The sequence below is a fragment of the Protomyctophum bolini genome, assembly GCF_963924005.1.
Source record: "Protomyctophum bolini genome assembly, chromosome: 10".
Taxonomy (NCBI): Eukaryota; Metazoa; Chordata; class Actinopteri; order Myctophiformes; family Myctophidae; genus Protomyctophum; species Protomyctophum bolini.
Genome location: NC_137871.1, coordinates 27338973 through 27366164, shown reverse-complemented (window position 1 = coordinate 27366164; position 27192 = coordinate 27338973). Strand labels below are relative to the sequence as shown.

The window sequence follows — 27192 nt, the reverse complement described above, 5'->3', positions numbered from 1 at the left end:
ATATACAATGGTATAAATGTTATGTACTGTACATTTTACTTCTACTCCACTACATTTCAGAGACAAATATTGTCTCTCCACTACAATTATTTTAGTTACTTTAGTTCAGGGGTGCCCAAAAGGTAGATCATGATCTACCAGTAGATCACAAAGGCTGTGCAGGTAGATCACATGACATGCCCCTAAAGAATATTTAATTATTATTTTGTTGCATATGCCACTTAAATTAAGGTGGCTTGATTTATTTACATGAAAAGGCCATGTGAGCTCAAACCCACAATTCAACATTTTAGTTTTAAGATGCTGATATTGATTTTTCACCCGCCTCCCTATATAAGTATTGGACTGGATTGATTGATTTTGTATTCATATCTACGGCCCCAAATCACACCTTGGAAAGCATGAGTGTCTATTTCAAACAAAGTGTTTTTTGACTGGGGGGGTCATATTTTGACAGCAGGAATTGCCTGTCAAGATTTGACCCCCCAGTATTAGGTTGTATTAGGATGTTGATATTCATTCATCAGCCAACACTCCCCACTGTCAGGTAGTTACCCCCCCCAGAGAGGACGTATAGGGCCTTAGTCCTACTCATCCTCCCATCCCAGCCAACACTCCCCAGAAAACCCCAGAAAACGGGGTGGATGCAATTGAGCTCAGAAAACCTTTAAAAAAAAGAAGAAAAATGACCAACTTATATGAGACGATTCATAGAGTAATGACTTCCAGGACCCTGCAGGCGATTTCCCTGCATGCTTGAAGACACAGTTTTGCTGTTAGACGACGAGAGAGGCTTGTATTTTAACACCGCCCTCTTGTCTCTGTCTGGAGGTACTCAAAGCGCTCCAGGATGCGGTGACCAATCACAATCTGGCAGTGCAACCTCCGCCACCACCCGTCCAACCAGAACCAAGCCCTGCTCCTGCTGTGAAGAGCCACAGCAACAACAGGCCACTGCCCGTCCACTCCTTTCAGGTCAGTCAGTCAACAGGTCACTCACTGCCCGTCCACTCCTTTCAGGTCAGTCAGTCAACAGGTCACTCACTGCCCATCCACTCCTTTCAGGTCAGTCAGTCAACAGGTCACTCACTGCCCGTCCACTCCTTTCAGGTCAGTCAGTCAACAGGTCACTCACTGCCCGTCCACTCCTTTCAGGTCAGTCAGTCAACAGGTCACTCACTGCCCGTCCACTCCTTTCAGGTCAGTCAGTCAACATGTCACTCACTGCCCGTCCACTCCTTTCAGGTCAGTCAGTCAACAGGTCACTCACTGCCCGTCCACTCCTTTCAGGTCAGTCAGTCAACAGGTCACTCACTGCCCGTCCACTCCTTTCAGGTCAGTCAGTCAACAGGTCACTCACTGCCCGTCCACTCCTTTCAGGTCAGTCATTCAGCAGGTTTCTGGGGTACCTTTGGACAAACTGTACAAGGCTAGCTTGTACAGTATAGCTGCTATTTTTGTATGTATAAAATATGGATAAAGGGGTTATAAATAATTATAATGATTGTGTTGCTGTATTAACAAATTTAGCTGGGGACCCCGTGGAACCCCCTCTTTGGTTGTAAATCCACTTTCTGTTAATGATATTTATATTTTGTGTGTGTGTGTGTGTGTGTGTGTGTGTGTGTGTGTGTGTGTGTGTGTGTGTGTGTGCGTGCGTGTGCAGGTGAAGATGGTACGTTACGGCAGGCAGACAGTCTCTGTGGATGTGGACACAGGGGTGTTGCTCTTTGACAGGAAGACTGGCTCGTTTGGTGTGGAGACAGTCTCGCACGACCGGAGTAAGAACCAATGCCATGTCCAGGGTTTGATTTTAGGTTTCTATTTTTATTGAAGGGATAGCCCTTTAAGCTGCAGCATCTCATTTTCAAGGGGGACCCTTCATTGTTTTAGTCACCATATAGCTTAGTTTTTATTTAGTTTTCGTCAGTGAAAAAAGTTGACAAACATTTTTTTACGTCATAGTTTTAGCTGATAAAATCAACACCACTGTTGAACCACTGTTCTCCATAATGAGTAATGATGACCTAGAATTATGATGTGTAATCAATGCCAATTAAATAATAATAATAAACATGTGCCACCGTGCTCCTCACAGCTAGAAGCTAGAAGGTCCTGGGTTCGATTCCTGCTCGGGCGCTGTGGGTGCTGGTGTCGTGTTTCCTCCTCCACGTCATCAGTGCCCATACCCGAGGCGGGGTTGGCGAAAGGGCCTTTCTGTGTGGAGTTTGCATGTTCTCCCTGTGTCCCTAGGGTAGGTACCCTCACAAAAACATGCAGTAATCCTGGTCTCTAAACTGCCTCCCCCTGGCCAGCCGGGGCGCCTGATGGAGGGGAAAGGAACTGTTTGGAATAACATGTTCCTTCCACGCGCTACGTCCAACCAGGGAAACTCCCCCCTGTCAGGTGTAAAGGAGCAACTTGGACACTGATCTCTCCATGTCCCCCATATATGGGGACTAGGTTGGCGGAGGGTGTGTAGAGCCCAGGATCACATTAGATAATTGTTAATTGATAAGGGGTGAAGAATGGGTTACAAAAATCGTGGGATAAAAATTTAAGAAAAAAATAAATAATAATGTGTCATCAAAATGAAATCATTCATATGCCAATGAAATCATAATGATGTAATGACATGATTGGATCACACCCACCACCTGGCTGTATTTAAGGGTGACTAATTAGCCAAGATGGTAGTTAGTGCCTTGGATTCCTTTTTTCTTTTCAAGTCTTCAATTTACACCTTTGGGAATCAAGCAGTACAACTTGAAGGAAAGATACCTTTTAAATTTTTGGTCTAACTAGAATTGTGTGCGTTTCTTCTGCGTGTCAGTCCTGCAGCTCATCAAGTTCCAGAGCAGTCCGGCCAAGCTGCGCATGGTGGTGGACAGCCAGCACAACACTCCCCGAGAGCTGACGTTCGAGAGTGCCCGGGTACGTGAGAGAGAAGGCTCGGACGTAGGGAAAAAAGGCAATTCTCCTGAATGCTGCCTTCGGTTATGGCATGGAAAGAAGGGGGGGTACATTTCAGGCCGTTGGAGTTGAGGCACTAACACACACACTCACAACAAACGGCTTCAAAACTTTTGCCTCTTTCTTAGGTAATATTTGGCAATTTGGCCAATGCATGTTTGTCCATTTTAATTTTCATATTATAATCTGTTGGTTACCGGCTTAGACGTAGTTATGGTCTTGTAGTTTATTCTTTTCATTTGAGGTATTGGAAAGGTCTTAAAAGTCCTCAAATGGTCACTTTAGAAATGTAACCCGTTATGTATACACGTGCATTGTATGTTAGTTTGTTTGAGAAGAAAGAAGAAAACAACCGCACCTAAATCATTTGGGATCCACTGTTCTAGAAAGCCAGAACTCCACAGTGTGTGATTGAGTATTGTCTCTTCCAGAAGAGGGAGGCCTTCTGCCAACTGCTCCAGCTGATGAAGACCAGACACTCCCAGCTGACTGAACCGGATTCAGTCTCAGTGTTTGTGGGCACCTGGAACATGGGTAAAATAACTGTGGAAATTACACATTACACATTTTCTTTCTGGTGGTCGGTGCAGTAGCCTTAGCCTATAGTCCCTAATGACACCCCTTAAATACAATTTAAAAGTCCAGAGTTCAGACTTTTAATTTGTGGTAAAGTGTCTAGTGTCTAGTTATCTATCTAGTCATCTCACATGTGACATTTGTGAGAAAACAAACCGCAGGACTCTGAGATATAATTAAAGTCGGACTTGTGAGGACAAACAAGGAAAGACCTGTCAATGCAAATGAGCTACCATGAAGTCCACCTATAATTTTTATTTTTAGAACAAAATCAGTTATTTTTGACGAGCAACACCTTTCCTTTGACAAAGTACTTTTACTTAGGTACTGTATTGTACTGTATTGTACTACTGTACAATTTTGAGGTATTTGTGTTCACTGTTTGTCACTTGAGTATTTCCAATTTCCAATACTTTTACTTCTACTCCACTACATCTCAGAGCCAAAATTACTCCACTACAATAATTTGAAAACTTAGTTACTAGTTACTTTGGAGATTTAAATTTAACATACATTAACCACTTCAACCCTATACATTTCGGCCATTTGAAAATAGCCAATCTACAAGCTCACACAATGCGTCGCAACGCAGATTTTGCACACATTTTGAACTTGTGAAATGGGACATTATGCACAATCAGTACTGTTACTTTTAGTACTTTAAGTACATTTTGATGCCGATACTTTTGTACTTTTACTCAAGCACATTTTCAATTCCGTACTTTTACTTGTAACGAAGTAATTCTGAATTGCTGTATTAGTACGTTTACTTAAGTAAAAACAATTGACTACTTTTCCCACCACTGGTTGTCTGTGTGCATCCAGGAAGCTCCCCTCCCCCGCGGAGCCTCCAGTCCTGGGTGACGTGCTGCGGTCTGGGACACACCCCGGACGAGTCCACGGCGCTGCTGCCTCATGACGTGTACGCCCTGGGCACTCAGGAGAACCCCCAGGGAGAGAGAGAGTGGACGGAGCTCGTCAAGGCCACCCTGCGCAGCTACACTCACGTCGACTACAAACAAGTAGGGCCTCAATGATCAAATCGACCTGTTTTTTCACCTTTATTTTATATTTTTTATAGAGGGACAGACAGTAGGTTGACAGGACATGGGGAGAGAGATGGGGGAGTGACATGCAGTAAAGGCTGTCGGGATCGGGAGTTGAACCCGCGGCACACTGCCAGACTCTGACTACCGGCCAAGGTGCCTGGACCGCTGAGCCACGGCCCAAATCGTCCTGGTTTTTGTCTGCACTGTACTGTCACTGTCATCAATATTCTCCATTCAGTGGCAGAGTCAGGACCCCTATAAGGTTTAATGTTTGTCTTTAGTTCAATGTTTGTTTTTGACAATAAAGGGAAAATGTACGTCATAATGTGCCTCGTTACGTCATGTTGTCTCATGAGTTAGACTTTTTTTTTATTGCTTTATAGCTTCTTCTTTTTTTAACGTTTCCTATTGAAATAATTATTCCAAAATGTTTTCACATTCTTTAAACTTTTTTCCAAAGCATTTCAGACATTTAGATTGGCTATTTTCACTGTCACACTTTAAGGACTTTTAAGAGCTAAAATGTTTGGTAACTACTGGTCTAGTTCCTTGACCACTTAATTTAATAACCTTCTGTCTGACATACTGTTTATGTCACTTTACTACGAGCGACTGAAATTGTAAATCCCTTGCCTCATGTCTGCTGTCCTCCTTTCCATCTCCACCTGGTGGTTAAATATCCCCACTGACTGAGAAACTCACTACATGTCAAGAAGAGAATAGATAATACAGTTGAAGGTTGAACTGTAATGCTTAATAATTACCCTTCTTAATATTATTATTATTTTGTGACTTGTGTGTAGTGTGGCCAGAGATCTGTCTTGAGATATTCACCTTGTGAAAAAAAAGAATAAAGACACCTGCCACTGCTTATAGTGCCCCCTTATAGTGCAGCTTTTCCTAATTAAATGTCATAATAATCTAATTTAACAATTGTGGAGTTGGTCACGTGGAAAGCGGTTGACAGAAACTGGTCGACATGTTCTGTTGCCCCAACAGCGGCAGAAACAAGGACTTTAACCACGCTACTTACACACACTGCAACTCGCTTACAATTCGCAAACCTGGCAACACTTCTCCGTGTTCTCATAGGCCCTCCAGGCCCGCCCCCACAGCTACTTTTCAGTCTCACAATCGGCCATCTTGCTTTTTACTTCGATGCGCGAGTGGACATTTAATGCAAATACATTAATTATAGCTCCAGCAAGCAAACACAAACACCTCAACTCCATCTCATTGTGAATAAGAATTCCGAGGGGAAAAATAATTTTTGGAACGCCACTTTCACCCAGTATGAAGCTAAATGTGGAAGCCGTGTGTGTCACACCAACACTGGTGACCCAGAGAATCCTGTGCCGATTCTCAGGCATCTGGCCTGAGGCACTGCCTGCGAGTTGGCTCTGCGTGCGCTTTTTCCAACTCTCACTGATTTATCCAGCTCACACGTCAATCACAGTCAGCAGCTCTCAGCCTGCACACACACGCACGTCTGTCTTGCGCACACGCGCACACACACACACATACACACACACACACAGAGACACACAGGAATAGGCATGCAGGCTAAGGCGAGTGGCAATTTAATGCAAATAAATTATTTATAGGTCCAGCAAGCAAATCATGATGGTCTGTAGGTCACAATCACATTCCGATTTGAGGGGTTGTGTTTTGTATGACATTTTGGCCAGTAGTTTTATATCTATCTCAGCTTTTGCCTGATAGCACACATGCTAACAGTGCTGACCACAACGTTAGCAGCATTTGATGACAGCTTGCCATAGCAACGTACAGTGTGCGCAGACCTAACGTGAGCTTCTGGGACAGAAACTTGCGTTTTCATGACAGCAGCAGCTGCTGCACCCTGTGATAGATACTGTGCTAAAGATGCTAAAGCAACACAAAACAACATCCACACGCAAAACAAACCAGGGACCAGGGTTGCCACATATCGTGGATGTGAGAGTGAAACAAGCAACCAGGTCTATAAAAATGTTAATAGGCCAGTTCAAAGTAGGTAAATCAGAAATGGTCCGGAAATTAGTCTTAAAATAATCAATTATAGTGTTGACTGTCACACTTTGTTGTCTAATGTTGTTTCAGAGCAGTGGAACTCAAACATTTCCATGTCAAGGACTACCAATAGATAAACAAGTCCAAAGTAGCTTATAATGATCAGACTTGGCAACACTGTCTCTAGGTTGAACGTTCGACTTTACAAGCTCACACATATGAAATATGTTTTTTTGAATCTTCAAACTGAGACATATTTGATGATAATACTGTTAGCACAGTCATCATACTCCAAGAGCATACAAATGGAACCAAATGGACCCTGATTTTCCCAGAGAGCAAATGGTATCAAATGGGGGTCTGTGGCCTAATGCATTTCAAACTGGGGCTTCTTGGTATTATATTCTCTGCATATCTTATCAACTTGGGGTGAATATTTCACCACAATACTTTACTGAATATTTCACAAGAATATAACACAAGAGTCAAATGTACGGTCAAATGTAATCACAATATAGGCTACAGATGTAAATATTTATGACACAGTAAAATGTCGAAAATTAGTGCTATCCCCCCCCCCCACACACACACACACACACGACAGGCAAGGCTGTTGTTTGCATCGTTAGCAGGCAGCAGCTACCTTGCCACTGCTCTCTGTGACTGTAGTTGTTTCACCATGTTTGCGTATTTATGAGAAATAAAAAACACTTTCTGTTATTATAATAATTTATAACCCATCCGTTACTACATGTGCAGGGCACACTACTGAGTTTAAAAACACAGCTGAAACATGAAGTGGAGTCTGTCAACTCGCAATTTCCTTCTTCCCATATTGTGCTGCAATGTAACTAGGATTCTAGTAATAATACAAATGTCAAAATTCTCGTCACCTCTTGTAATGCAAGACTCTGTCCTGCAGGTGGCAGTGCAGTCCCTCTGGAACATGAGGCTGGCTGTGTTCGTGAAGCCAGAGCATGAGAGCCGAGTCAGCCACGTGAGCACAGCCAGTGTGAAGACTGGCCTGGGGAATACACTGGGTGGGTAGTCTGGGTACAATGGTACATACAGTATACACTCACCATCCTACTGGCCTGGGGAATACACTGGGCGGGTAGTCTGGGTACAATGGTACATATACACTCACCATCCTACTGGCCTGGGGAATACACTGGGTGGGTAGTCTGGGTACAATTGTACATACAGTATACACTCACCATCCTACTGGCCTGGGGAATACACTGGGCGGGTAGTCTGGGTACAATGGTACATATACACTCACCATCCTACTGGCCTGGGGAATACACTGGGCGGGTAGTCTGGGTACAATGGTACATACAGTATACACTCACCATCCTACTGGCCTGGGGAATACACTGGGTGGGTAGTCTGGGTACAATTGTACATACAGTATACACTCACCATCCTACTGGCCTGGGGAATACACTGGGCGGGTAGTCTGGGTACAATGGTACATACACTCACCATCCTACTGGCCTGGGGAATACACTGGGCGGGTAGTCTGGGTACAATGGTACATACACTCACCATCCTACTGGCCTGGGGAATACACTGGGCGGGTAGTCTGGGTACAATGGTACATACACTCACCATCCTACTGGCCTGGGGAATACACTGGGTGGGTACATTACATTCACCATCCCACTTCTACACCAGTGGTTCTCCACTCTGAGGACTTTTGGGGGTCCTCAGATGACAGTGACGTGACAAGTAAAGGACTTTTAAGACCTTTTTAATACCAAAAAAAGAAGAGAAAGAATTAAAAAAAGAAAAGAAAAAAGCCAATTACTGCATCAAACGTAATCAACAAACTATATTATAAAAACTAGTCAATCATTGGCCAAATTTTACAAATTAGGTTGTAGATCTGCTATTTTCACAATATTTATCTGTGGAACTGAGTCAAAAGAAATCACACCCGTGTGAAGTGAGGGGCGCTAATATATTAATATTAATATATTAATATTATAAAAATAAAATAAAATGTAATGCCTCAACTCCTACAATTCCAAGTGCTTCTCAGGAAGGGGGGTCCCGGCCTGAAAGAGTTGAGAACCACTGTTCTACACAACACTCACAGAGTCACATGATGACCTCACCAACACAAATACCTCAGCACAGATAACCACACAGCAGGCCACTGACAGACAGACAGACAGACAGTCACGGTGACAAATAGCTGACCACAACATGGCCCGCGGCCAAAAACACCAGCACGTCATTAACAGGAAGAAAATATGTTGATCTTAATTCTGGTTTCTGTGGGTATTATTTTTTTCTGTTCCAGGAAACAAGGGAGCGGTCGGCGTGTCCTTCCTCTTCAACGGAACCTCTCTTGGGTTCGTCAACTGCCACCTGACCTCTGGCAGTGACAAAGTTATTAGGTACACCTTTGTTTTTTAATTGTGAAGCTATAATGTCTTATACATTCATAACCTATGAATTAGAAAATAATTTGAACCACTTTTTTCTATTTGAAAATAGACAATTTACAAGCTCACATGACACGCTGTGAGTTATAAATTGGCTATTTTGGCTAGGAAAATATGTTTAAAAATAAATAAATAAATATATATATATATATATATATATATATATATATATATATATATATATATATTTGTATGGGGTGCCCGACACAAAACCTTTTCGGATGGTCGGTCCGTGGCCAAGCAGTTGAGACGAATAACCTAATCCAAGTCCATAATTTGTTCTGACCTCTCCTATAGCTTTCCTGATCCCTTATCCATAATTTATACATTATGGATAATTAGTGTGGACGTAGACTGTTATTCATCTCAACTGCTCATTGGTGGTCCTTGACATGAAAACGTTTGAGAACCATATATTTTCCCCATTGTTCCGTCCCAGGAGGAACCAGAACTTTGTGGACATCCTCAGACTGCTGTCTCTGGGTGACAAGCAGCAGCTGGGTTCCTTTGACCTCAGCCTGCGCTTCACCCACCTCTTCTGGTGTGGAGACCTCAACTACAGACTGGACCTGGACGTTCAGGTAACTACAGACTGGACCTGGGTGTAACTACAGACTGGACCTGGGTGTAACTACAGACTGGACCTGGGTGTAACTACAGACTGGACCTGGGTGTAACTACAGACTGGACCTGGGTGGGTGTTCAGGTAACTACAGACTGGACCTGGGTGTAACTACAGACTGGACCTGGGTGTAACTACAGACTGGACCTGGGTGTAAATACAGACTGGACCTGGGTGTAACTACAGACTGGACCTGGGTGTAACTACAGACTGGACCTGGGTGGGTGTTCAGGTAACTACAGACTGGACCTGGGTGGGTGTTCAGGTGGAGTATTTTCAATTTTCAATACTTACTCCACTACAATTATTTGTTACCGTAGTTACTTTGGTTTAGATTATTATTACAAAACATACGGTAACCACAACCCTATATATACATTTCGGCCATTTGAAAATAGCCGATCTACAAGCTCATGATAAGCTTGAGCTTGTGGTGAATCAGCTTGTATATCTGCTATTTCCAAATGATTTTTAATATACAATTTATACATTTGAAAACATACATTTGGTACTTTAAGTACATTTTGATACCAATATTTCTGTACTTTTATTCAATTAAACTTTGAATTAAACTTTATTTTGTATTTCTACATTATTGATACATTTACTTACTGCTCTCCACTCACACTCCCTAGGACATTCTGAAGCATGTGTCCAAAAGGGAATTTGAGGAACTCATGTGCGCGGACCAGCTGACCAGGGAGAGGCACAAGAGGAAGGCCTTTCTCAATTTTAGTGAGTATGAGTAACGCCCTCGCTTGTTGCTCTCTCCATCCATTTCAGATATGTCTGTGTGGGTCATATCCACTGTCCAGATAGAATATTATTGAATAGTATTATAGGGGAGTACGTCTGGCAGACAAATCTGTGCCACATCCAGATTGGAATCCGATTTGTCGAAGTCTAAACAAGTTACAAATCATTTAAGCTACATTCAGAGGGAGCGTATACTGTATGTTGGTCCGAACAGTCTGACATGCAACAGTCCAACATGCGTGGCCCGGCTAAGACTCACCCTAGCTTCCCAACAGACACATGCGTGGCTAGTTAAGACACATGCGTGGCCGGTTAAGACTCACCCGTGGCTTCCGCGTGCAGGTTAAGTTAGGGTGTCAGACTATTGTGGTTCGGACTGTTCGGAACAAAGATATGCAAATCAATAAAAACAAACAAATTATCTACATATTTACACATGGTACTGGATATCTATCCGGTGTGGTAATTCCCACATTTGAATGTCAACACCACATTGACATAGGAATTAGGAACACGCTGCAGGGCTTATATTAACATCTCATACAGATTCACACCATTCACAATTGTGAATTGTCGAAAATAGCAGATCCACAAGCTCACAGCATGATGCCTTGTGAGCATAGACTGTAGGTTGTGAGCTTGCAGAGCTGCTATTTTCGCCAAATGTTCATCCTATAATAGGGATGCTATAGGGTTCATGTGACTCTCACCTGTTCACACGCCCGACTAATTAGCAGAACTGACGAAGTCACTCGGATGAAAACATATTATACTGTAAGTGTACATTGTTGTTAATTAAGCTACCGGTTATGTTTAAGAGAGAATTAGCATAGATTTTCTTTTTGATATGCATCAAATTCTGTAATTACATTATTTTGGGGCGAAAAGTTTTGTCCTGCTTAAAAGTATGAGATACGGTCCTACAGTACTTCAGGTCATTTCATGAAAAGGATAACTCCACTTGACAGTTAAACAGAACCAGCATCAAGTATTTTCAGATGCAGTCTGACCCATGGGCGTAATTTGACCGTATAATCCTTTCCCTTATTCTTCAACAATTTTCCATTTGTACATTCTCCCTCTATTTGTCATGGTTAAGAGGAAGAGAAGATCGCATTTCCACCCACCTATCGCTATGAGCGGGGCTCCAGAGACTGCTACCTATGGCAGAAGTACAAGACTTCTGGGGTGAGTCAGTTCACCTTCTCGGTCAGCCTATAGAACTATTTATGTCTGCTCTCTCAGTTACCATACTGAGAGAGTCAGTAAACCCATTCTTGATGGGAACCCCTTTTGGTGTTTTAGCTATTGGAAAATAGCAGATCTACAAGCTCATAGCACGGCACCGAGTGCCACGCTACGAGGTTGTATATCTGCTATTTTAGAAAAGTCGTGAAATATATATTCTTTCAGAGCGAACGTTTTTAACTCAAATCTTTGCTTCTGGGGGGGTCCCTGGAACAATATATTTTCAGATGGGGTTCGGAGACCAAATACATAAAGTTTTTGGGGTCCTTGACATGAAAATGTTTGAGAACGACTGATATAGAAACATAGGTATTTCAGAAAACTGTCGGGATTCAGAAGACATTTTCTAAATGTCGACATCAGGCCTAAATGGGGGCAGAGCTACAGCTGCATAATAAGAGCATCATATAAAGCAGTGGTTCCCAAACTTTTTAGCCTGTGACCCAAAAGAGACATTTGATGTCACCCCGGAACCCAAACTATAGTGAAAATAGATAGGCTATGTTCACTACTTCTTAAAACAATGTATAGAATTTCTTAGATTTTCTTTTCATTGATTTCTTCATGAATTACTGAGAAACAAGACATTGAATTTTGTCTTTAATTCATGATTTAAATGTTTGCTATTTTAGGAATGTTTTTTGAAAATATTTGAAAAAACAGTAATAATTCAAAACATGTAGCAAACAAAAACTTAAAGGGACCCATCAAAATTGGTCCACAACCCAACCTTGGGTCCCGACGCAGTGTGATATATAAAGATATTATTATTACTTTTCTTCAAAAATTTGTTGCACAATTTATGTTGAATTTGAATGTGTTGTTGCAATGTTTTTTTTTTATGGCTGCTACCATGTGCAGGTCTCTCTCTCTGAGACTTTTTATTTTCTTTTATCTCACGGGCACTAAATGAGAGATATAAAATAAATAAACAAAAGGGAGATGTACAAAGCCCTTTTCAGTACCAGTGTTGTTTTTGGCAGCAAATTTCAATTTTACTTATAGTCATAGTCTTTGGAATGAAACTTAATTTAGTTTTAGTCACATTTTAGTCACCTGGAATGTTTTAGTGTTATAGTCTAGCTTTAGTCGACTAAATGTCATAAGGTTTTAGTCGACTAAATCTACAGTTGATTTAGTCGACTAAACTGTATTTTGGCGGGCCTTGATGCCATCGTAATGGCTGATTTTACACTTGATGAAAATAGCCGATTTACAAGCTTGTAGATCAGCTATTTTCAGCATGCAACCTGTGTGAAATGACTTATTATTTATTGAGATGAAAGTTCCTACTCCCCACTAGTCCCCACACAGTGACAGCACTCCATGTTTACGGCACGCACAGACAGACAGAATATTCTGTAGGCTATAATACTATTACACTGCACTGCAGACTAGTGTTTATGTGTTTTCGTAAGCAATTGATTAATGTACTCGTCCTCATTTCGATCAGGGCTTCAGTCTCCTCATTCGACCACGTCTATCCACAGTAATGGGACATCTTTGCGCTGCGTAAAATATGCCTTCTCCGTCTCCAACTGTGTTCAGCTCCTCACCCGCCACATTGTTTGCTTCATTTCCTTTATTTACTGCGGATTGCATTCACACCTGCACCGAATCGTAATCAAGTGCGATTGGAAGCGAAGCGAAACCCCCGTTTTTGCTCGGAGTATAATGCGGTTCTTTGATACGCATTACGATTCGAATGAGCCTTCACACCTGCCAAACGAAGTGCACTTTCTGAAAATGCGCAGCAGGATTCGTTTTAATCGCAGCAAAGCTCTCTGGTATGAATGTGACCTTAGTTTCCATTTAGTTTTCGTCAGTGAAAAAAGGTAGTCGACGAACTGTGTTTCTTTTTTGTTTTAGTCGACAAAGTCAACACTGCTTAGTCAGTACATTGTGCGTCTTTATCCGAGTCACTTAAACGTCAGAATTAATTCTCACTTCTCACAGACTGAGATATTGCGATGCACATTTTTTAGATACATATATTCTGCATGATGTCAAAGTCCTCTAAAACATTTGAACCATATATGGGTGACTATTTTTATGTGTAACTAAATCCACTTTACAGAGGGTCCGTGGGGACAGGGTTTTGACAGCAGCTGCCATCGCCGCTAAAAATAGAAGGAGAATAGAATTACCTCACAAGTTGAAAGAGTCTGGTATAATATGTGGCATAACTGGAACCGCGCATCTCCACATCACGCCATGCGTAACACACAAATAAAATACTTCATGTTGACCTTCTTAACCAATTAAACCCTACGGTGTGTGTATATATTAATATAATTAATTTATATATTATTATTGTATGCGCATGCATAAAGTGAATGGCAAATCGAGTGGCAAAGCGACAAAGTGTGTTTACATTTTTTAACGTCTTTTAATGCAATCAGATAGGACTTTTCTGCGTGGATGTATGGGCTGTCAAGGCCAGAAAGTATTTTTTTGCCACTCGGTAGGCCTTCCTGCATAACTTCCGGGTTTGATGATGATGTCACGCGCATACCATACCCTCTATTATAATTTGTTAGTCGACCGGGGTCCCCCAGGGGTCTATACTTGCTGACCTACAAGTTTACGGTGAGATTGTGTATTTTCACCTAATGTTCACATGTTATGACATGCCCAGAATTGGGACGCTAGAGTGCATGTGGTTAACTTAACTATCTAATACAGTTAAACTTGCCGTTAATGGCTCCGCTCTTGGAATACCCCAGAGGTATACAAGAGCAGGCCTATAAGCAATAGATTGACATATTATCTAGTAAAGGCTCCAGGAGGGGTCCACGTGCACCCCCCTTATTTTTGAGGGGTGTCACCCCTCCTATAATTAAGCTTAATTAGTGGAGAATTTACGTAATTTATGTGTCTTAGCAAATCGGCTATTTTCGTCCTACCCAAACATTAAATTCCTATTGACAATGAATGGAGAATTTACGTCATTATGTTTCTGAGCAAATCGACATGTTACGTTATGATGATATAAGGTGATAAGAGAGCCCCTCACTTCACACAGGTGTAATTTTTTTCCTGAAAGCCAGACAGACGTTTTTGGAGGCCCTCAATAATGCAATTTATGTAAATGCCTCACACTCCCCATGAAGAAATCCATTGAACAATTATGCATACGCCCTATTTTATTTGGCGTTGTTGGCAGTTACGGTAAAACTATTTCTGTTTGACCTTTTGAGACACCTTTGGAGTCCAGTTGTTTTTGGTCTTTCGTCAGAAAGTCTAGGATCTTCTTTATGGTAGCTTCCTGATACTCATGGGACCACACGATGCCATTAAAGGTTAGGATAGACCTCATGTCCTCAGGGAGCGACATCTGGTCTGGCCATTCGAAGTTATCTATGACAGGAACAATGTTCTTCTTTCCATCCAAGGCTGTGACTATCTCTTTGTGTACCCAGTCCTTCACGGAGGTGTCTCCCATGCACTTGTCGAGTGCATTGGCAGACAGGACAAGGATGAAGTTTCGTGCTCGCTGTACACTCTGAATCAATTTGTCCTCGAATTTACCAGCCTCCAGCTTCTCCACGTCTATGAACACGCTGAATCCACGCACTTGGAGGTGCACTTTCAAAAGGCTGGCCAGCTGCGATCCCGTGGTCCTACGGTAGCTGATGAACACATCGGGATCTGAAGACTGGCCATCTGTGAGGCAAGGCTTACAGGGCCTGCAATTGGCTGCCAGGAGTTTTGCCCGGTGGACAGCATTCTCGATGTGGCAGTCACACTGGAGTTGGTGGTCAGTCAGGTTCAGCACGTTGTTGCGATCCACTCCTGACTGAACAAGACTATAGGTATACTGGCGGAAACGAGGTTCTACGTCAGCTAACCAATCAGCCAAGTTGCTTGGGTCACATGTCGAGTAATTGGCGTAGGTCTTTAACACGCGCAAGTCTCTCAGAAATCTCTTGCGAGTGAGGCCCACGGCCATGCCTAGGTCAGTGTTCAGATCCTCATCGGTGATGTTTAGAAGGAGGTCTCCGTCAACCTGCAACTCCTGAAAACGTTCACAAAAGGCACTGAAGCCTATCTGCTGGAGCCAAGTCTTCACCTCGCCACTTTTCCAGTTGGACACGGATGACAGGATGCGTCTTGGCACTTCCTCGCCCGTCATACTCAGTGCCCGTTTGGCAAGAGAACAGGTCGTACCATTACTGGAGTACATGACGATCCTCTTCAGGCTCTTCACAGCTCCAATTTCTTGTAATATCTTGGCGTTATGTTGGCGGGACTTGATGTTCGCCTCGACGCAGAGGTAAAAAGAAGCTATGCACTTGCCCTCTAGTCGCGTTCCGTCCAGCAATGGCAGCAGGTGCTGCAGGTCAGCCGCCGTTCTCCCCTGCATGCTGTCAGCACTGTCCAGCAAGATCTGTGCAAACTCATCCGGGTCTAATGAGGCAATAAATGGCTCCACCAACTCCAAAGTCCCAGATTTGACCACCTCCTTCTCGATTTCTCGGTTGACAGCTAACAGAGCTACGGCTAGGCAGGCATAGAAGCGAATGAGTTCATCCTCTTTAGAGAAAGCCAGTGGGAAAAGCCATTCGGGAGCTTGTTTCTCAATCATCAGCCGCTGGCAGCGATGGCCTCCGTACATGGCACAGTTGGATAGGGCCACGGCACAGTGGCGCAGCACTATGGGGTCTGTACCTCGGCACCAGAAGAGAAGAGCATCCATGGCGCCATTGGCGATGAGCTGTGCCGATGTTTCTTCTGTGTGTTTGAACATATGCTCCAGGATCCCCGACACACTGCGTGCCAGCTGAGTATCTTCCTGCTTTTGGGTCAGGTTGCGGACAACCCCCAGTCCCATACGTGCCACATAATCTCTGTTCTCTGAAACCAAAATCTGTTCCAGTAGTTTTGCTGATTCATAAGTGATCTCGGGTGTTTGCTGGCTGGTCTGTAGAAGCTGAAGGAGAGGCTGTAGACCTCCATCCAGTCGGATTTTGTTGCAGATCTCTTCAGCGACCTGGCGGCCAATGCTGGGTAGGGCCCAGGCCTGCTCCACCAACTGATATGTTTGGGCGATGGCTCTGCGAATGTCATCTTCTTCCGATGCGTCTTTGGCTGATTTCAGTGTCTTGATGGCGAGGTGGAGGGCAGGGAGCAAGCTGTCCAAAACAGCCTGCACGTCGGCATGGACTCCCGGCAACACGGATTTAGGCTCCACAGATGTGAACAGACGTTGATAGAGCCTACACAGTAACTCGGCCATTAGAAAGGATCATCTAAGGTTAAGACACATTTGAAGCAGGTCCACATCAATCAAATATGAGATGTCATTCACTTAAAGGCTTCAGTGTGACCAGGGGGAGTGTATATTTATCATGTAACAGAAGAACTCTACTCCTGTATTGTGTCAAGTAGCCTTGGACCAGTCTAAAGTTATTAAAAGTGAATTTCTCCAAAATGTCGTTTATGGAAACTTGGCCCAATAACTTGGGAATGCTCGGTTATACAGTACTCATGGCACACATTATCATAGTACTTATAAGGTCCATTATATAACGCTAGTACTATGGAATCATATTGATGACATAAGGGAACTCCATATATGGGCATTAAATGGGGCACAGACACACAGGCATTTTCAGAATTTTGGTTCTGAACAACCGCTGGTCCAACCGAATTGCCACTCGGCAAAGTTGACACTGCACCTTGGGTCATCTCATCTGTGATACACAAGCCAAGCTTGAAAAGTATTTTAACGTTTGTTTAGAGCACTTTAAACAGACATTTTTCTAGTTTAGTTTAGATCTCCATATACAGATGTTGAAGAAGAACAGAACCAAAGTGTGTTTTTCAGAATTGAGAGACTGTCTTTCAGAGACTGTGGCACACTCAAATTTAGAGATAGACCAAAGATAGAGATACCATTTGATTCTAGACAACCTCAGCTTTCACCTTTCGGGAAGGGGGGTAAATACCTATATTTGACTACAGGAATAATTTTCCAAAAGGTCCCTTTAGCTGTCCTCTGTCCGCTGTGCAGACATTTCAGATTTATGCCAATCTCATGCAGTTTTGTGCAAGAACCATGCAGGTTTATACATGCAGTACAAATGTGTAATTTCCGCATTGTAAAGATGAGACCACTTTACTGTATCTATAGCTGAATGAGACCAATGTATGATAAGAGCACTGTGAAGTGCTCTTATCATCGTACATGTAGACTTAGATAGCATTTGATACAGACTTATAGCATGTTATGTAAACAGCATAAGTGCATTGTATGTAGTCATAGCACGTCATAGTACATAATGTATATCATAGTAGTATAGATGTATAGCTTATTTCATTATAGATATTCCACTGTTTCTTAGCTTACGCATGTGTCATGATAAATGTTTTTATGTGATGTATTCCCCATGCTTTTTGTTCTTGCTTAATGTAAGTCGCTCTGGATTAAGAGCGTAATGCCTAAATTGTAAATTGTAAATACATCATCATGACGTAACAATTATCACATATGACGTACATTCTCCATTCATTGTCAATGGGAATTGAATCTGTGTAGGACGATTTGCTCGTCCACATATGACGTAAATTCTCCTTTCATTGTCAATGGGAATTTAATCAGATCACTTAGTTTGTGTAAGCCGAAAATCTACACTAATGGCTGAAAATAAGGGGGGTGCACGTGGACCCCTCCTGGAGCCTCTACTAATTGACTTGAATCAGCAGACATAATAGTATTTGAGCCTATATGCCAGACTCTGATCTAAACGTGGAGGCTGGGGTGGAGGAGGCGTGTGTACCTTGTGTGTATGCTTTGGTAGAGTGTACCAAAGCATGGCTGCTTTGGTAATGGCCAGCAGAGCTGTCAGCAGACTGCCAGTCGAGGCCTGCATGACTCCTGTGCCCTGCATGCAGTGTTGTTTTCGTCGACTAAGACTATGATGAAAAATGTTCGTCGACTACCTTTTTTCACTGTCGGAAACGAAAACTCAGCTACGATGACTAAGACTAAATATATTGACAATTTCGTCAACAAATAAAAACTAGAGTAAAATGTTAGGGAGGGACAAGAGATCCAGTATAAGTCATTTTACAGTCGGTTGCATGCTGAAAATAGCAGATCTACAGATCGTGTAGATCTGCTATTTTCAGCATGTGTAAAATCAACCATTACGACGGCATCAAGGCCCGCCGAAAAACATTTGACTCGACTAAATCAACTGTAGATTTAGTCGACTAAAATCTTATGATATTTAGTCGACTTTAGAAGACATTCCAGGTGACTAAAATGTGACTAAAACTAAATGAAAGCTATTCAGGAGTCTATATGACTAAAACTAAAATCTAAATTTGCTGCCAAAAACAACACTGCCCTGCATGAACTAAACGCTATATGCTTCATTTGTGCAGGTGCGAGTCAATGTGCCGTCGTGGTGTGATAGGATTCTATGGAAGTCGTATCCAGAGACACACATCGTCTGCACGTCATATGGTAAATTCTGGAGGTCAAAATGAAAAAAATGGGAGTGTTAAAAAAAGGAAGCTACTATAGGAAAGGAAATGAACGAGACCAACAAAATGCCATAACAAGCTAAAAGGGGAGTAATTAAGACTTGGGACATAGGCAGTGAATTGGATGTGGCGTTCCTGACTTAGACCTTTTGGGTATTTGTTTCAGTGTTTTACGGTAAACTGCCCAGTGGGTCTGTAAATGAATAATGGTCAGCCCTACATCGTGGGCTGTGCGGTCTATAAAGGAACAGAGTCATTTCCTGCCATTCATCCTAAGCCTGTTATGTATTCCCCTCAGCATACTATGATGAAACTAGCAAAAAATCTAGTAAAGTTTCAAACAGACTCAGGCCGTTGCACTGCTTGTGACCTCTCTCCTGTTTTCACATCCAGTGTGTCTGGGACAGTCAAAACAGCACCCAAATCTACTACAATATTATCGCAATTCAATCGGAAGAATTCATCTATCGTGCAGTTACTCTGTAGCCTTATATACACTGGTGGAAAACGGACTCAAATGTTTTACTTAAGTAAAAGTATCAATACTGCAATAGAAGTAGGAATTCAAAGTTTACTATAAAAGTACAAAGGTATTGGTATCAAAATGTATTTAAAGCACCAAAAGTAGAAAGTAGTCCTGTACGTTTCACAAGTTTTAAATTTTATAAAATGTATAAAAAGCTTTTGAAAATAGCAGATCTACAAGCTCACAATGCATCGCATCGCGACACATTGTGAGCTTGTAGATATATTATAGGTATAAAGATCTGAAGTGGTTCATACATCTACAAAGTAACTAGTAGTAACTCAAGTTTTCAAATGATTATAGTGGAGTAAAAAGTACAAAATGTGTCTGATTAGAAGTTAAAGTACTGAAAATTGGAACTACTCCTGTAAAGTTGTACTTATAACACTGCTTGTTCGTCAAAACAACACCCAAATCTATGAGAATACTATCACAATTCAGAATAATTCAATTATCACGCCGGTACTGACTACAAACTACATACACAGTTCAATTATAGTTTCATGTTATAAAATAGAAACAGTATTCATAACTACTTCATTGGGTTGCTAAATGTGATATTGACTGCAATGGTTATGATTATGATTATGACATGTATGTCACTAGGTTGTACAGATGACATATTCACCAGTGATCACTCGCCTGTTTTCGCCACGTTCCAAGTAGGGGTGATATCGCAGTTCATCTCCAAAACAGGTAATGTCTTTTGTTGTGGCTCTTGGGAAACACAAATGAAGGTGTCCAATAGCATTCCTTATGTAACAACACGTGCCTTGAATTTCCAAAAGACCCAAACTCGGTCATGCAAAAGGCCTGGATAGAGCTTGAAGGTGTCGAAGCTATTGTGAAGACTGCGAGCAAAGCCAAGTTCTTCATTGAGTTTCACTCATCCTGCCTAGAAGGTACGCCAGCAAAACATAAAGCCTAATTTATGCTTCAGCAAAAAGGGTCAGGTTTAAAATGCTTCCTTTCACACTTTTTCACATATGATGATAATCATGATCATGATAATGATAAAATAACCTATTCTTTTTTTTACAGAGACACGCCGTTCTAGTGAAAATGACTCGCAGGGCTGTGATGTGCCTGGGTTCCTCAAACTCGGCTGGTCCTCCAAACAGCTTCCAAAGGTTAGCGCATTTTCAGTGCCACTTTTCATGTTAGGGGATATAGTTGGACAAAACCAAAATCTCACATACCAACATAATATTGCTAATTTGTGTGTTCTGTGCTCCCTAGCTTCCTCCAATTGTGTCTGACTTGGAATATCTTCAAGATCAGCACCTGCTGTTGTCTGTCAAGTCATGTGACGGGTTTGAGTCATACGGTCGGTCTTTGGCCAATCTATTTTGGTTTTCCATTGTCACTGTTGTGGTAACTTCGTAGACAATACCTATGAGCCATATTGACGATAACTATCTTTATATCTACTGTAGGTGAGTGCTGTGTGGCTCTGCGCTCTCTTACTGGCACAACAGAGCAGTTTGAGACATTCCTGAGTCACCGGGGAGAGGAGATGGGTTCCATAAGGGGCCGGGTCAGTGTCCACGTACCCATTGATAGACGAGGAACACGAGAGAGGATCTATGGTGAGGCAACCCCGAATTGCTACCATCTCCTCATCTGACCCCTGGCTTGCACTATCAATTCCTACTAAACTTCCCGTCGTCGTCCTCCTCATCCTCCCTGAATTCTTTGGCTCACCAGTGAATCTTTCATTGCTTCCTCTATTCGGTTCCTCAATGATCTTTGGCTTGGCTTTTCACTTGCTGGTCTCTTTTGAGTGCTTCCCCTTCTGGCTCCCCGGTTGACTGCCACTGTCCAGATGCATCCTGAGCCACTGACACAGCCATTGATAAGAGCCAGTATTTTGCCACCAGGTCAGGCCCCATGACAACACGCATAAACACACTGCTGCTGCTTGTAACGTCTGATATTGGTCTATAGCCTTATTCTAGACACACAAGTTCAACACACCAACTTGAAATATACTGTGGACTCATTTTTTTCAGAGTGGTTCTGCTTTGAGAAGGATGAGAGGGGTCTGCAAAAGGGGCAGTTGCCTCCCCAATCTACACGGGTTCATAGCAGCAGGTGAGACTGAGGTCCCCACGGTATTTCCAAGCATCAGTGTAAAGCAGTAGACAGCCTGTAGCTCACTTCAAGTGCAACTGACTAGAGAACATTGGAGAGAGAAAAAAAGTAAATTTCAAGTATCAAACAATATATTCTTTGGACTGTTCATTAATATCTTTGAAGCACAAAACATAATTTTGTCAAATAAAATATTGACACAGCAAAGGCAGGGACATGAATGCAATGTAAATTACTTGTTTGTTCTCATTTTATCTACAGTATTATCATAATACTGCCATAATATTATTATGGCATTAACCACTTTTTAGAATTTGGGAACTCTTGAAAATGAATGGTATGCCTAGAATAATAGGCAAGCCAGGTTGGAACTGGTTCAAATGTTGAAGGCATTGGTGATATTATACTGTAGATATCCATTGTAAAACTACCGTACAGTATATGAGAAATGGCTAGCAATGCAATTCCCATGAAAGTCTTGTTTTTGTGTGTGTGTGTGTGTGTGTGTGTGTGTGTGTGTGTGTGTGTGTGTGTGTGTGTGTGTGTGTGTGTGTGTGTGTGTGTGTGTGTGTGTGTGTGTGTGTGTGTGTGCTCATTACAGGTCTTCAGCAACACCTCCCAAACTAACCGCAAGCAGTTACACCAACCCTGCCTATTTCATCTTTGAAGGTGTGTCTGTGCCACGCAGGGTGGAGGAGCCCCCTCCACCCCAGGTGATCTGGTCTGGGGACGAGGCCTTGCAGCTCCCCAAGCTGGCACGAGGCCAGTGCTTTGACCGGAAGACCTCCTCCTCCCGCAGGTCAGACTTCACTGAGATCGAGATACCGGCCGTCCTGCCTCCATACACTTCTTCTTTGACCAATGACCTCCACCACGCGCCGCAGGCCAACTCCTATCAGCTCTTCCCGGCCAAAACCCCACCTCTCATCCCTCCAACCCAAAGTGCCGCCGCCGCCACCACCACACAATGCCAAGAGCAGACGTCACAACCTAGAGCAAAATACTCAGGCAAAAAGATCGTTGAGGACTCACTCCCAGTAAAGAACCATAAGAACATGTATATCAACCACTCGGCCATCGTTAGAGAGGCAAGCAGGAGGGACCAACATCAGCTTCAACCTGAGAGAGGCAGTCCTATTCGGGGAGCCAATGCCCCGACTCTCTTTCCCTACGCTTCTACCCGCTTACCTCAATACCAGACCTCCGTTCCGTGGGTGGTGGACCAGCAGCAGCAGCATAGACCTGGAGACAACTCCCTCACTGCATTGCAAATGGCCAAGTCGCTCAGTGAGGTGGACTTCTTTCCAACAGACCGCAGAAAACCATCCAGTCCCAGTCCCAGCCAGTGGCCAGGCCAGAGAAATGGCCCAATAATGCCTGCTGAGAGGGGCTGGGAGAATGAGGTAGGACACAGCATAAGTGTGGTGCTTGATTATGGATCCTTTGCGCTTAGAGGCGGGCCAACTGCCGTCTTGAGTGACCGCTGTTAAGAACACAAGCGCGATGCTTTTTTTAACAGAATAGCGTTGTTACTTCGTATTTAACGCGTTTTTAACAGAATAAAGTTGTTACTTCATATTTTAACGCAAGGCCATACACAAGCGATCCGTTTTTAACATAACAGTAGAGTTGTTCAGGCATTAACACGACTGGAAACGCCAAAGTGATTTCTTGATTTACTCGTAGGAGAAGTATTGGTTGGAACACAAGCTTCCGTTTTGTGTATTAGTTTACTTTTAATAGTTATATTAGTTCGTATTTTAACGCTATTTAACTCTTGGAATATTTCAATAACATGCTATGGTAACCTTGTTTATTCAGAATTTGAGCCATGGACCACCATTTGATGAGATTTAACCTCTCAGACCCCAAACGTGCAATTTTTGTCATTGATGTGGTACCATAGGAGAGAGACACAAACGTTGGATCAATAATAATAATATTATTATTGATCCAACGTTTGTGTCTCTCTCCTATGGTACCACATTAATCCGGTCGTTTTAACGCACCCCTCACCAAACTTAATCCGGTCGTTTTAACGCACCCCTCACCAACCTTAATCCAGTCGGACCAATGTCTAATCACTGCTATGTCTAACCAAAGTATGCCTCCCCTTTGTTGCAGCTATTTGTTATTCAATGGAATGGCAATGCATAGAGGTGGGTCACTTTAATGGCTTTGTGTCAATCATCGTTTCCATTCGCGTTAATGCCTGAACTAAAATACGAAGTAACAACGCTATTCTGTTAAAAAAATGCATTAACACCTTGAGGGCCTGGGCATATTTAATCCATTAATAAAATGTGTCCATCGTCAGCAAGCGCCTCTAGGCTGTAGAGCGATGCGATCAGTTTTCATAGCACTAATTTGACGGAGATTATCAATCTCCGTTTCGGGCACATGACCGTGCACTTGAACTTGACGGTGATTTACGTCAGGGGCTGACAGCCTGTCACTCAAGACGGCCGTGGGCCTGCCTCTAAACGCAAAGGCCGTGCCTCCTTGTTCTTTTGCGGCAAGATCCATAATCAAGCCTCAGGCTTAGGCCAACAGGCAGCTTTAGATCCATAATCAAGCCTCAGGCTTAGGCCAACAGGCAGCTTTAGATCCATAATCAAGCCTCAGGCTTAGGCCAACAGGCAGCTTTAGAAATTGCTGATCTGATGTTTTAACTTGTTTTGTTTTACCTCATTGCAGGTATCTGTCCTTCATGGTGCACCAGAGACGGTTCGGGAGCTTCTCGGTGCTCTTGGCCTTCAAAGGTACACCTTGGGCCTCAGTCTGAATGGCTGGGATGATCTGGATTACTTCAGGTAAAGAGTGTGACATATAGCCATGCACTGTGGTCAGACTGTAATTAGATATGTACAGTCCAGTTGTAAATGCACTGAGTGTTTCTGAAGAGTTTTATAATATAATTAATTACAATGTGTGAACATTGTTAAAATTCATTAATCTCAATTTACAGTATTGAATATAACAAAGAATTGTCAGATGCAAAAAGGGATGGAACATCTTATTGCATATTAATAATCAGGTGGTAATGGTGGCTTATTTCTGTCATAGGATAGGAATGTTGTTACTCGCCAAACCGTAATAAATATACCAATTCTGAATGGTTGGAGATTTCAGTTTTCTGGGATTCTGCCTGGTATTAATGAATGATGATGCTGTGTCATTGTGTCTTTGCAATAGTGGCATCACAGAGGAGGATTTACGTGCTGCTGGTGTATGCAACCCCTCACACCGCCGCAGGATCCTGGACAACCTGCCCAGGATCTGGAACTGACACAGACGCAAAGAATATAGCTGGTGTGAGAGCAGGTAGAGTCAGTGTTTCCCCCACCATTGAGCCATGTCCACCAGAAGGACCTAATTTATACTTCATTGAGCTCCACGGATGTGTGACCCAAGTATGAATTGTTTCTAACTGGAGATGATTCCATCTGTTGGTTTCAATGAAGATTTCTCGTCACCAATACGCTTCAGAAGTCTTAACAGCCTCACCATCACCGGGGCAACATTTCTAGGGGGAAGCTGCGAAGCACTGAACCAACGCTTTATTCAGACAGTGGCCTTGTGGTTAGAGTGTCCGCCCTGAAACTGGGAGGTCGGGGGTTCGATCCCCGGGCCGGGTCATACCAAAGACTGTAAAAATGGGACCCAATGCCTCCCTGCTTGGCACTCGGCATCAAAGGGTTGGATTGGGGGGGTCAAATCTACTAATCAAATGATGCTGCGGCTGCGGCTCACCGCTCTGAGAGATGGGTCAAACGCGGAGAACCAATTTCACTGCGGTAACGTGTGTGACAAATCGTACGACTTGTCACACACAAGTTTGACTTTGACGAACTGGGGACTGAGAAGACCAGTGGTTTGGTATAACCAGCTGAACTCACAGCCCTGCTTATCTCTTCGTTTACACTATCAATACTGTAACAAAGGTTTGTCTCTGTGCAAGTACACAAAACCTCCAGGCATGGAACACATGAAATAGTAATCTCGCAGCCCGCTCTATGGACCTTCAGATGAGTGATGCAATTACAAAGCATGGTGCAAGATATTCATATCAAATCCCAACCATATACGCAAATATTGATTATGGTCTCAAGACCTAGTAGGTGTTGTATTAACTGCCTATTAAATGAAAATACAATTCTCCTATTTTTTTCCTCAGCGTTCACTTGATACCGGTGTCTACCATTTACAAGCATGGTTTGCCCTATGTACTTTCCACTACTCTGCTGTGATTGAGCCTGGCGATGAGCTTGTAAAAGCCACAAACTAAGGCTATGGTTGGAGTATAAAATGTAAGCTGTACATATTTACCATAACAGCCTCTGAAATGAAGGAGAGTCCTTTTATCTCACATTGCTTCCTGTTTGATACTGTTATTGTTGCTTAATCGGCACCTCTATCCATTAAGCGGCTCTTGTACGTGGCTTTTAAAAATGAGTGCTGTACAAAGCAACTCTTGACTGTCACTGAGCCATCAGGTTCACTCTGCCACGCAACCGCCAAAGAAGAGGCTTCTCGCTACCTATTCCGTTTCTGGGCCACAACTCACACACACTGTCGCTCTATGCCGTTATACTTATAACATCATGTTTTGAAGTTTCAAATTCATATAAGATTCCCTCACTTACCCACTTGAGCAGTGCTATCTATGTATTGTTCATGGAATTAACATATTGACTTTGAGAGTAAAGAAAGTGTTTTTTTTTTTTAATCAGCAGAGATGGAGCCATTTTCATTCTACAATGAACTATACAGAAAATGGTTCAGAAAGCAATATGTACATTGATATCATATCTCAGAATGCCGTCTTCATGTGTGCTCTGTCTCTGTCTTGATATAAAACTATAAACCAATCCACAGTGCGTAGACTGTTCATAATTGTATGGCGCAGCACCACAGGTGTAAATTGTAAATTGTAAATATGCAACATGCTAAAATAAGGGGGTGCGCACGCTTTTCCGACACACCGAAGATCAGAAGCGGGGGGCATGCGATGCGATGCGAAAAAGCGATGGTCCGACATGCGCTGCTCCCGTGCTTGCATAGATTCATCAGGTAATGCAAGAAATGTTAGCTTCAATTTATAATTTTAGGCATTTAGCAGACAACGATTTACAGTAAGCAAGAACAAAACATGGTATAAATATAATGCTTTGTTTGTTTTAGATATAAATATTTTAGATATAATGATGATGATATTCACAAACTGGTTTCTTTTGCCCTACTTTGTAACTCCTTGTTCGAACCTCTCCAGGGACGTGCAGAGAGTGTTAGAGAGGCAGGGGCTGAAATCCCATAAGAGGGCACTTTTGGCCCAAAATAGCGAAAATAGCAGATCAGCTATTTTCGGGGCGCAACCCTGCGTTCAAGGCT

The 27192-nt window shown here is 42.8% G+C and overlaps 2 protein-coding genes across 2 annotated transcripts in view; one reads left to right on the top strand and one right to left on the bottom strand.

Moving 5' to 3' along the window:
- inppl1b (inositol polyphosphate phosphatase-like 1b) overlaps nucleotides 1-26671 on the top strand; it is a 40542-nt gene extending 13871 nt beyond the window's left edge. The window contains exons 9-28 of the mRNA XM_080774785.1: nucleotides 832-975; nucleotides 1667-1781; nucleotides 2834-2934; nucleotides 3405-3507; nucleotides 4375-4571; nucleotides 7531-7648; nucleotides 8917-9013; nucleotides 9501-9642; nucleotides 10319-10418; nucleotides 11539-11627; nucleotides 19080-19161; nucleotides 20314-20403; nucleotides 20496-20609; nucleotides 20749-20837; nucleotides 20947-21034; nucleotides 21144-21296; nucleotides 21720-21801; nucleotides 22403-23204; nucleotides 24499-24614; nucleotides 24997-26671. Coding sequence (XP_080630911.1) covers nucleotides 832-975; nucleotides 1667-1781; nucleotides 2834-2934; nucleotides 3405-3507; nucleotides 4375-4571; nucleotides 7531-7648; nucleotides 8917-9013; nucleotides 9501-9642; nucleotides 10319-10418; nucleotides 11539-11627; nucleotides 19080-19161; nucleotides 20314-20403; nucleotides 20496-20609; nucleotides 20749-20837; nucleotides 20947-21034; nucleotides 21144-21296; nucleotides 21720-21801; nucleotides 22403-23204; nucleotides 24499-24614; nucleotides 24997-25090 — 2916 coding nt within the window. The 3' untranslated portion in view covers nucleotides 25091-26671. The remainder of the gene's footprint in view (nucleotides 1-831; nucleotides 976-1666; nucleotides 1782-2833; nucleotides 2935-3404; nucleotides 3508-4374; nucleotides 4572-7530; nucleotides 7649-8916; nucleotides 9014-9500; nucleotides 9643-10318; nucleotides 10419-11538; nucleotides 11628-19079; nucleotides 19162-20313; nucleotides 20404-20495; nucleotides 20610-20748; nucleotides 20838-20946; nucleotides 21035-21143; nucleotides 21297-21719; nucleotides 21802-22402; nucleotides 23205-24498; nucleotides 24615-24996) is intronic.
- Nucleotides 14854-16926, bottom strand: LOC308322886 (NAD(+) hydrolase SARM1-like; the record flags this gene model as incomplete). Its single annotated transcript, XM_080774375.1, has 1 exon — nucleotides 14854-16926. The coding sequence occupies one exon, from the start codon at nucleotides 16924-16926 to the stop codon at nucleotides 14854-14856; it is 2073 nt and encodes a 690-aa protein (XP_080630501.1).
- Nucleotides 26672-27192: the final 521 nt, after the last annotated feature.